At 44.9% G+C, this 12,109-nt stretch overlaps 1 protein-coding gene across 1 annotated transcript in view; it reads right to left on the bottom strand.

Moving 5' to 3' along the window:
• LOC121003103 (canalicular multispecific organic anion transporter 1-like) overlaps positions 1 to 12,109 on the bottom strand; it is a 150,110-nt gene that overhangs the window by 98,289 nt on the left and 39,712 nt on the right. The window contains exons 6-7 of the mRNA XM_040434681.1: positions 2,517 to 2,572; positions 24 to 252 (exon numbers count right to left, since the gene is read on the bottom strand). Of these exons, the coding sequence (XP_040290615.1) occupies positions 24 to 252; positions 2,517 to 2,572 (285 nt within the window). The remainder of the gene's footprint in view (positions 1 to 23; positions 253 to 2,516; positions 2,573 to 12,109) is intronic.

Here is a 12,109-nt window from a genome sequence, read left to right as displayed (position 1 = left end):
ACGGAGTATGTCTAGGATCTTACCTCGACCAGTACTTCCTGGCTGTGCACCTTGCTCAGCCCGTTCATTTCAATAGCTCCGTCCTGCTGTTTCCTCTTATTCCTACGTTTCTCCTGAGCTTTCCTTGCTTTTGCCACTTCCACCTTCATCGTTTTGTCGAATGCTTCATAGTTATGTTGGGTCTGATTTTCTTTGTTCAGTTCCCAGAGATCTTCTATGACTAAAGGTCTCCTGTATCCTTTAAAAACTATGCTGCACGAAACAAAGTGTTAACGGTTAAAGTGTGAGATATAACAATGGAGACCACTCAAGTTAACCTTAAATGGTGTGTGTACTTTTAAAGCCATTATGATTCCTCCAGCCCGTCTATAAGAAAAAGAATGAAGCAATTTTTCATGTAATCTTGTTTAACCCCTTGCCCAGCGTTGGCTCCTCACTCCTCCTCCTGGCCTGCAATGCTCCGTTACGCTCCCTCATTGAAAACATCTGGTTTGATACCGCCTGCAGCCAATCACTGGACATGGCGGTGCCCGGCTACCCTTGACAAATGGTCACATGACGCAAAGGTGGCTAGTGACCTCTAGGGTCAGCGATTGGCTGCAGGTGGTGTCAAACTGGATGTTTTCGTAAAGGGAGTGCAGCAGGTCATAGCGGGCTGGAAGGAGAAGGAGCGGGGAGCCAGCACCGGGAAGCAGGTAAACAAAAGTTTTGTGTATTAGATTACGTGCTGATATTAGCTGCAGTCCCTTTGTAGAAGTAGGTCCCCACTTCTTTAAGTCCAAAACTTATAAAAAGGGATTAGGGTCCGTGCTGCAATAAAGGAAAGCTTAGGGGTAACACAAAAATCACTGGTTCTTTTTATGCTGCTTCTTCCAATCTTCTCCTTATCCTTCCTCCTTCGAGCTTCTTAGTCTCTAAACCAACGAGCGGTAGTGGGTATGCTTCTCACGCCTTCAAAGAGAGTATCAACATAGCACAGACCCGTATGTAAAATAGGTCATGCTTCTTTATTATACTTACAAGATCGTAATCTTGAACATCAAATGGAACATGCTTCGAAAACCGGGTCGGGCTTTATCATATGTTCTATGTGATGTTTAAGATTACGATCTTGTAAGTATAATAAAGAAGCATAAACTATATTACATGCGGGTCTGTGCTATGTTGATACTCTCTTTGAAGGCGTGAGAAGCATACCCACTACCGCTCGTTGGTTCAGAGACTAAGAAGCTGCGAAGGAGGAAGGATAAGGAGGAGATTGGAAGAAGCAGCATAAAAAGAACCAGTGATTTTTGTGTTACCCCTAAGCTTTCCTTTATTGCAGCGCGGACCCTAACCACTTTTTATACTCATGGGGAGCTGGTAAGTAAACTACCCTTTACTGGTCTGGCTAAGTGGCTAAGTTCACCCAAAGCCATCCATTCTCGCACAACCCCTTTAAAGATGAAGCCTATTTTGGCCTTTGGGACACAGCCCCATTTTTCAAATCTGACAGGTGTCACTTTATGTAGTACTAACTTTGGAATGCTTTTACTTATACAAGTGATTCTGAGGCTGTTTTCTTGTGACCTATAGTACCTTATGTTAGTAGGAAATTTTGGCCAATATATTTCTTTTAACAAAATATTTTAATTTTCCAAATTCATTTTTGCATTTAAAAAAAGTAAATAATTAATATGTACCATACATCCACTTAATGCTGGCACCGTTATTCAATCATACTTTGAGAGGTGAGAGGTTAAAAGGCTTAGAAATTTAGCAGCAATTTTAGACATTTTCAAGAAAATTTCCTAATCCTATTTTTACAGGGACCAATTCAGTTCTGAAGTGGTTCTGAGGCCTGCATATAAGAACCCCCCTCCCTGCCCCCATACATCACCCCATTTCAGAAAAATGCACTTCTCAAAGTATTCACCAAAATCAATGCAAAATGGAGGTGAAATATAAACATGTTTTGGTAGATTTTAATCCATTTTTGAACACAGCAGGTGATAAAATATTACCCCGATTCTGCAGTTTTTATAAATATCCCATAAGTGGCCCTAGAATGCTACCTGACTCAAATACCAGTCTCAGAACTGACTGAGCAGGTTGTAGATTTTAGGGTTTCCATTTTTTTTTTCAGGCATTAAAGTGATACTTCCCATGCCATACGTTTATAACATGGTGTGGGGAAAACAAAACTCCTACCTTTATGGTTATACAACACTTATAGATCTATGTATCTCCATGGTAACAGACTACAAACAAACTCTGTGTAGTCTGGTCCCATAGTTGTGTGTTACACTCATGTGCCATCTCTTCTACAGTCCAGAGGTTAGAAAAAACAGAGCAGATGACATGGAGTAACACATGTCTACATGATCAGACTACACAGGGTTTGCTTGCAGCCTGTTACCATGCAGTCACATATGTCTGCATAGGAGGTGAATACACAAAACAGACTATTTGCTAAGTTTTTGTCCCAATGGACAGATCATGCAAGAAATGCACGTAGAAACATACAGAAAACCTACCTGTCATACCAGCTGAAGGTGATTCTGCTGAAAAACGATGCTGTTAATTCAGGATTCTAAAAATGATATCAAAATATAAAGGAAGTTAGTAGAAAAAAACTGAAATAATATTCATTGCAAGTGTAACACCCCAGAGTGGTGTTACCACTTCTGCACCTTGCTACTGTCTTTATTGGTCTAACCTAATGTCATCTTGTGTATTTTTTCCAGGTCATCCACAATGTGCATGCCTATTTTGTTAAGCAACTGTTATGTTCACTTGTAATGTGCCTGGTTCACCAGCAGGTGGCAGCAAATATGGCAGAGCTCTACTTAGGTAGAATGGAGCTTACCATTCCATTCTAACCCCCCTCTGGAGAGAAGTGGGCTTTATCCCACTTCCTGCAGGAAGGGTGGGGACCATTTCTAATTAGTCTCGCTTATCCCCTGCTAGAGGAAGGTGTGCAGGGCACATCTCTGCTGGACGTGCCCACGCCAGCCAAAGCACCCTAAGCTCTGCTGGCCATGGAGGCCAAAGCGTGAAGCCTCAGGAGCCAGGAGGAAAGTTCCCTGGCCTAATCTAGAGACAGATCATACAGAGTGAAGTGTAGCTTACAAGAAGAAGCAAAGCTATTAGTGATAATCGAGCATGCTCGGCCGAACACCAGTTCGGCTCGAGCATTGCGATGCTCGGCACATCGAGGTGTTCAGCTAAATACTGCGTGCGCTCGAGCGCCATGCTTGAGTCTACTCCCCGCACGTTTGTTGGCTGCTACACAGCCAATAAACATGCAGGTAAGTACTGCCACTCAATGTAATGACGTAGCCATGTTGGTTACTGTCATTACAGTGATTGGCTGGCCGGAACGTGTCATCGGGTGCTATAAATCACCTGATGACATGTGGTTTGGCCAGTCTTAGTCAGGGAGAGCTGTGCTGTAGAAGAGACAGATAGTTTAGGGAATTAAATTATATTTTTTGGTTAGGCAGGGTTGGTGTTAGAGACCCAAAAGTCCTTTTAAGGACTATTGTTGTATCTGACAGCAATATATATTTTTAGCGCAACCTGCGCTAAATAGCTTGCAATTGTTTGGCCGCTGCAGACAGTGACATTATCTGCGCTACATCTCCTGTGTAACGTGTATGCAGCCTAAAAGTATCTGTGACATCCATTGTATGTTTTCCATAAATGGTGTCCGCTGCGGACAGTTACATTACCTGCGCTACATCTCCTGTATAACGTTTGCGCATCCTAAAAATATCTGCGACATCCAGTGTACTTTTTCTGTAGACGCTGCCGACATTGCCATTACCTGCACTACATCTCCTGTTTAACGTGTGCTGTGATGAATATGGATTATTATTTCACGTCAGTCATGTTCCCACACCAGCCATCAGAGGTAGTGAACTCCACAGGAGGGCCCTGCTTCAAAGCCCCAGCCATATGGCAGGGAACTTCTTGCAGGCCACCTTTGTTTACTATTTCACACCCCATTCAGACAGCATGGATCCTGCAGGAAAACCTGCCTGCAGGGGGTCTAAGCCATTCCCCAGTTCAATATAATCTAGCAGACAGCATGGAACTGGCGATTTATAAGGAATTATGAATCGCCCGGCCATCACAGGCGCAAACCGGATACATATTTGTGTCCCGGTGGCCACGATGAACATGCCCATGGTCTTAGTTTGGTGGTGGACAGAAACCAAATAACAGTACCATGTTTGGACTTGTAGCCGGAAACCCAGGCGGATCTTTTGGTCCCAGAACCATCCCCCTGTGACGTTCTGGTCTGGAGCTATGAACCCTAAAGTGTTTTGTGGGTCATTTAATGCCAGCCCAGAAGAGGGGGGAGTGGACCCTTCCCAGAGGAGGGGCCGGCTACAGTTTAAAATGCTTGTGTCAGCTAGCAGGCATGTCTTTCTCTGAAGGAGGGTCACATCGTGCCATGTGTTTAGAGGGACCTGCAACCAGCTGACATCACGGCCCTCCATGTGACTAAAACCAAGGACTAATCATAACCCAATGGAACATTCAACCACCCGGTAACTGACTTGTATTCTGTGTAATCCTGTTTGTACCATACCTGTATTCATAACCTCAGACCACTGTAAATAATCTGTGTGTATAGTGTTATATATAGTGTGCCCTTAAGGCGATTAAATATATAATTTAATATTGCGCCATCTTGTATCTCGATCACGAATCCCCACGTCCGTGTTGCAGCCTAGTTATAAGCTACCGCAGGTTGGTTTCTCACCCTATATAATCCAGTTAGTGGACCGGGCTTATATCAAACGAGAAGCTGGTGGCAGATTACCCGGGCTGAGAAAGCGCTGTTTCACTGCGGCAATGAAAAGGCTTTCTCGGCTTGTTGCCTCTCTGTGCCCGCGTGGACAGGAGGTGTCTGTGTAAACTGTACCTAGCTGACCTTTCATGTTCCTCTGGGAGGGCGTAACGTCACGCCTTGGTAACCAGGGGCCATACCGCGTCTCGTGAGCTCGATGTAGTTGACTTCAAGTGGGCACGAGGGGTGGTATCCCTCACATCTGCACATACTAAATATATCTGACATCCAGTGTACTTTTACCGTAGATGCTGCGGACAGTTACATTACCTGCGCTACATCTCCTGTATAAGGTTTGCACATTGTAGATATATATATATATATATATATATATATATATATATAGGCCCTGTATGGCCAAGTGGGATATGTATATATATATATATATATATATATATATATATATATATATATATAGAGGGAAGTGTATTAAATATTCCATAGATTCAATTCCCTATCAACTGTTTGTACCATCCCCCATGTTGATAGGGAAAACTTGTGCCTATAGCCTGTAGGATAACAGCTGATCAGTATCTAGTCCTCTTTTGTTCAGGTCCTAAACAGTAGGATGGGCCCTTTTGCTGGTCACCTCAGGACAAAGCGATTGCAGACTCTTTGGCACAGTTTGTCAGGGGGCTTTCTAACCAGAGACATCATAAACCTGTTTTCACACCTGTTTCCCTGGCCAAACTCCATCCCCCTACTTCCAGCATTTGGGACAAGGGGGGAGGGCTCTTGGGATTTGAGGATAAAGAGAGGCACAGTTGGTAGAGTGGACTGTAGTGGAGTGCATGCAGCCCCATGGATAAGGAAGAACCATCCCCAGGAAAATGAGCAAGCGAGGATCTCTTGAACCCAACACTGACCCGGTGTTCCTTGGCCTGCATGTATTAACCCCTGCAGTGCCACAATTGTGTTTTTAACCCCTTGTTATCCCCATAGGGACAGTGTGTAGCCAGGTGGGTGGGTTGCTTGTATTTGTGTGTAAGTGTAATGTATAGATAGTGTGTGGGGTGGAATGGGAATTGTGTATTGTGTAGTGTAGTTAGGTTTGTATTGTGTTTATTGTAGTACTGTTACTTTACTGCGGTGTGTACGTCTATATGTATATATATTTATATCCATTGATCTATAAATATATATATATATATATATATATATACACACATATATATATATATATATATATATATATATAGCGTTTTATTAGAATTGTATTGTGTAATAAATATTCTTTATTGTTCATAATACAGTGTATGGTTATTAATGGTCGCCGCCCTGGTATAGTGATCGTAAGTCACATGTAGTGTAGTTCAGTGTAGTGTATATGCAATCAGAGGTAGCTAGTTAGTTAGCTAGAGAGTTTAGCTAGGTATCTATTTTTAGGTATAAATAGGCGGAGTCATCACTAGACGACTCACGCCTATTTATGAATATTAATTATTGAGATTTGCATAATTAATTCCTTTAACACACATTCTAAATATCAGTGACATTCAGTTTAATTAATTTGCGCATACACTTACAAAACCTGCGCTACTGTACGTGTGACATCCTTGAAAGCATATATACCATTTAATATGCAGAAGGTGAGCAGTAAGGGACGGGGAAGTGGCCATGCTGCCATGGCCCTGGGCGCGGTGAAAAACTGTGCCTACTGCCAGAGCACAAGAAACAGACTCATCCACAATACCTAGCTTCATGTCCTAGTTTGCAGGGCGGAGCAGGACACCATTTTCGAAGTCACACCAGTGTGACCAGGTGGTCAGTTGGATTGCAGCAGATAATGCTTCGGTTAAGCAACACCCTATCTTTCAAAGTCTAGTCTAAGTAGCCAAGAGTCTGGTCAACAGAATCCTGCCCCTAATCCTCCTTCCTCTCACCATGGAGAGTCTTGGCAAACAAGTGATCCCACACTGGTAACTGATATTCCGAGGAGCTCTTTTCATTGCCATTCCTTGATTTGGGCTTCTCGCCAAGCCCGCTTGAAGAGGGACAGGAGGAGATCGTGTGCACTGATGCCCAAACTCTAGAGCATCCACAGTCACAAGAAGAGGACAGTTGGAAACAGCAATTAGTGTTTCACGCGGTGGATAATAATGATGATGACGCACAGTTGCCAATAAGTGAGGTTGTTGTTAGGTCAACAAGTCAGGAGGATGACCAGAGTGAGGAAGTGGAAGAGGAGGTGGTGGACGATGAAATCACTGACCCAACCTTGGAAGGTGGTAAGCAGAGTGAGGACAGCAGTACAAAGGGGGAGGGATCCACAGCACTGCAACAGGCTGGAAGAGGCAGTGGGGTGGCAAAAGGGAGAAGGCGGGCCACACCAAACAGGTCCGCAACTGTTCCCCGGAGCACCCCCTTGCGGCAATCTACCTTGCCAACGGCTAGGTGTTCCGCAGTCTGGCGCTTTTTTGAGGAAAGTGCAGACGATAAAAGAATTGTCATTTGCAACCTGTGCCGTAATAAAATGAGCAGGGGTGTGAACACTAGCAACCTCACCCCACATGGCATCAAAGCATCGTAATAGGTGGGCCAAACACCTCGGTCCACAGTGTCTGCGGCCCGTATGCCTCCCGCCCTGCACCTGGACCTTCTCAAGCCTCATCAGCTAGCACATCCACTTCTGTGTCCCAGCGCAGCGTACAGAGGTCCATACCCCAGGCCTTTGAACGAAAGCGCAAATACCCAGCCACCCACCCACAAGTCATAGCACTAAATGCGCACCTTTCCAAATTGCTGGCCCTGGAAATGTTGTCATTTAGGCTTGTGGACACTGAGGCTTTCCGCAGCCAGGTGGCGGCGGCAGTCCCTTGATTCTCAGTCCTCAACCGCCACAATTTATATCGGTGTGCCGTCCCCGCCTTACACCAACATGTGTCCCGTAACTGACCAACGCAGTTATTGGGAAGGTCCACTTAACGACTGACACATGGACAAGTGGTTGTGGCCAGGGACACTACATTTCCCTGATGGCACACTGGGTGAACATTGTGGAGGCCGAGGACGGCGTCCGATTTTCGCGTCCTTAGCTGGAGCATGCGCAATAGTTACTGTGATGCCGTACAAGGAATGGGCATCGCAGTGCGCATGCGCCGGCCAAAGGAGTGAGTGCGCAGGCGCGGGATATCGGCAGCATAACAAGTTAGTACAAAGGCGGTCAGAGGGAAAGGATGGGCAGGCAGAGGGTAGGAAGGGGCGGGGGGACGCAATGAGAAGGCTGAGCAAGCAGGGCACCTAAGAGAGTAACGCCGCCCTGGGCACTTGCGAGCCCTCATTTGCATATCTTATAAAGATCGTTTTTGAGGGTTTTATAAGTCCAGGATTGATGCCAGAGGTAACGTTTTTATTAACTGTAAGCATGCTAGGGAGCTGTGGGAAGGGTTAAAAAAGTGAAATGCTGGTGACAGACTCCCTTTAAGCTATACCCAGTATCTCAGGACCAGAAAGTTGAAATCCTGATTGGCCAGTTACAGAGAGCTGCGCTCCAGGAGTTCAAGTCCTGGCCTCGGCCAGAGCGAAAAACAACTGAGCAGATCCTAGACCGACTCATTACCACCTTTGAAACTAGGACCGCCTCAGAGCTTAAGATGCGCTTCTTTGGAAAGCGACAGCAGTAAAGGAGACTTTGAGAGGCTATTCTCTGTCCCTGCAAGAAGCTCTGAGGGCTGTTATCCACATAGATCCCTGTGAAGCTGAGGGACAAGATCAGACCCTCAGAGAGCAGTTTATTGAAGGTGTTCTCGACGAATCCCTCAAACGTCAGCTGAAGATGCTGTCAGCTCAGCACCCAGATACCCCTTTTTTGGATTTTAAGGAATTTCCTTTGCTATTGGCCTTCTAGGGGAAGGTCTGTGAGGGATGAGACTCCATCTTGGTGTCTGCAGCAGCCATTTTACATTGTATGACCTTTTTGAAGTTAATAGATCAAAAACTTTGACATGCAAAAAGTCCCTGCAGGAAGTAACTTAGCCCCCACCTGTGCTATTTTCGATAGATGGAAACTGCTAGCTATGAAACTTATTTCCTGTATTCTGAATTGTATGCGTCTGTGGTTAATTGACATTTACATTTTCTGTTTCTATAAGCACATATATGTACAAATATGGTCATGACCTTCATGAGACGTGTGTGGGTGGCTTTTCCACCCCCTCCTCGCCAAGACAGTATAATATTATATGCATTTTGTTTGAATACACAGAGACTTGTTTGATCGAGTGTCGGTCAAATCAATGCTCCAAATGGGTACTCATTATTAAATGGGCAATAATAATAATAATTTGGAACTCAGCATAAATTAGAGTAAGGGGTCTTTGCCCCCACAATTTCTTTGGCGCCCAAACGTGGGGCTTGACCAGTGAACTCTGATCTTACGATTCCGGCCGCAACAGGAGGAGACCCGGACTCACAGATACTGCGCTGTAAGGTAAGAAGCTTATTCTTACAAAAATATATCTGTGTTTTCTGTGTCTTCACCTGGGTCCGAGACAGTGGGTCTATTGAAGTTTCTCTGACTGTCAAGCCTTTTAAAATGGTAAGAACCTATTTATGCTGAGATATGAAATTTGATTGGTCTTGGGAAATGTTGGTTATTGGTGTTGTGATTTACGTACTGGTTGTTTGGATTTTGTATCGTATCACAGAAAATGCCCGTAGAGGAAATAGTGAACCGTGAGTCCTCTGAGAAAGTGTTAAGACAATATAGAGTTTTCCTATGTGTAATATAGTTGATACGTTAACAGGAGATTAATGGGGAAGTCAGCTATAAGGAAGCACATGGATGGTTGTACAGTAATAACTGTAGATATTTCAGACGTCTGGTAGAGAAATTCCTAACACAGACATGGGCAATACACAGATTATACCTGAGGGGTACAAATTAGCCAAACAGATAGTTTAAGATTCAGAAGGGAAGCAAGACAAGAAAAAGACACAGAAGGTGTTACAGAAGGCGAGTATGAAACATGGTAACTTAGATTCTGAAGTTTGGGAAAGGTTCAAAAGAACACATAGTGGTTGGATGAAGGATCAGGAATGTGAGGAGGTTGTGGAATGTTGGTGTCGGGCAGCAGAGGAAGTAAAAAATGAGAAATGGCCAAATGTAACATTTGGAGGAAATTTGTATTATGACACAAGTGTAAAACAGGACAATGACAGTGAGACAGAAAAGAAAATATGTCCACCACCTTCAGATCCCCCACAGTCATATTCTGGGACGATGGACAGACCAGGCTGGACATGTACAATGTGTGGAAACCAGAATCCTGACTGGACGGAAACTTGTAGAGTATGTGGGGCACGCCGACCTAGACTACATACAGGACACTATCCGGTCATCATACGTACCGGATTCACCCCACAAGTCCCTCCACCTCCACCAGTGGATGGAGGAGGGGGACCAGGAGACGGGGGAGACAATTAAGCCCCTCAGGCACCACCATCCGGTGGTCAAGTCCAATATGTGCAACAGTCCTAAGGACCAAATGGGACTTTTAGGTAGAATTCTTGACCCACTGACAAGACCTATGCCTGCCCACCGTATGTTACAACGGATACAAGCCACATATAGGGCAATATGGGCTGACTTAAATGGCCTAGTGGCCTTAAAAATGGAAGAATTACCATATAACCCTCTAAAAGAACAGTTACTGACTGAAAAGGGTTAAAACTGACCAGTCCTCATGGTCTGACTGGGGGGGGGGGGGGGGGGGCGGGAACTGACATCGGGCATAGAATATTGCAGAATTTTTGGTAGATGGGCCAGGACAAAGGAAGATGACAGTGCCCATAGTTTAAATGATTTAATACAGGAGACTAAAGAAGTCGTAGTGGCATTTAAGTCTAGACTACGGACAGTGTGGACGGACATGGGTTGGGATACCACTGGACCTATGGGACAGAAGTTACTGACATCTGCTTTCATGGAGGGACTGAGACCTGCCCTCCAGACAAAACTGAAGGCATGTAAGCCTGAAAGGAGGGTGACAGCATTACCTCAGTTAGTTGCTGATGCTTAGGGTTTGGAACTAGACATGTCTACTACCAAATCCTCAAAAATCAATATGGTTCAGGAACAACAGAGACCATGGTCTGGTCAACAAGGACAGACCAGACAGAAGAGGGGTGACTTCAGATGTTACAATTGTGGCAAACCTGGTCACATACACAGAAATTGCCGGTTAGCCCCTCAAGGACAACAGGTGAATTCACAGAAATAGGGTTTAGTCCACACCCCTGGTCCGGTGACCTCACAATAGGAAGCCGGCAATCCAGTGTCCTTATCTGCCATGACTGCAGCAGCCGTGGGCTGCCAACATGAGATACCAGTCCAGGTAGGCAACCAACAGGTTTCTTTCTTAATAGACACGGGGCAGCCAAGACAGTGATCAATCCTGATTATATTAAGCCATGGCAGATAAGCACACAATGTGTCCCCGCATCAGGGTTCACAGGGGAAGTGGTCTTCATCCCACAGATCATACCTATGAAATAAAAAAATCAAAGACAGTATAGTGGTGACTCAGTTGTTAGTAAAAGAAAATATCCCATTCAATTTGCTTGGTACTGACGTCCTGCAGGCACTGGGTGCTCATATTTACTTTAATGAGGATGGTACCACACATGTAGATATTGACACCCCCGATGATGTTTTAACCCGGGTTCTAGCTTTATACCTGGAGCCGGACCAAACATCCTGTGTGGTACAATTGGAGCAGGACCTGCAGCCAGTCCCCGACAAATTGTGGGCAAAGGGTAAAACGGATATTGGCAGATTGGATGTCACTCCTTTCATGGTACATTTAAAACCAGGATGTACACCACCCCGAGTCCGTCAGTATCCCTTGAGTCATGCACAAGAACAATCTGTGGTCACTCAGATTGACCAGTATGTTCAAATGGGGGTACTGGTGGTGACTAATTCTCCCGCCAACACCCCCCCTGTTTACTGTCAAAAAGAAAGCAGTAAAAGGCCAGCCTGGGACTTATAGGATGGTGCATAACGGTCCCAAAAACACACACCTTGATGTCACAGGTCCCTCCGAGGGCATCGTGTTATACTGTGATTGACCTTGCAAATGCATTTTTCAGTGTCTCAATCCACGTGAAAATGTCAATATTTATTTGCATTCAAGGGTAAACAGTATACATGGACGGTATTGCCGCGGGGAGCTCAAAACTCACCCACCATGTATACTCAAGCCCTCCAATCAGTCCTGACAGGTTGTTTTGTTACAATATGTTGATGATCTATTGTTATGTGCTCCT

This window comes from Bufo bufo, chromosome 6, assembly GCF_905171765.1.
Source record: "Bufo bufo chromosome 6, aBufBuf1.1, whole genome shotgun sequence".
NCBI classification, from domain to species: domain Eukaryota; kingdom Metazoa; phylum Chordata; class Amphibia; order Anura; family Bufonidae; genus Bufo; species Bufo bufo.
The sequence above is the reverse complement of the archived record's forward strand: the minus strand, read 5'-3'. Positions and strand labels throughout refer to the sequence as shown.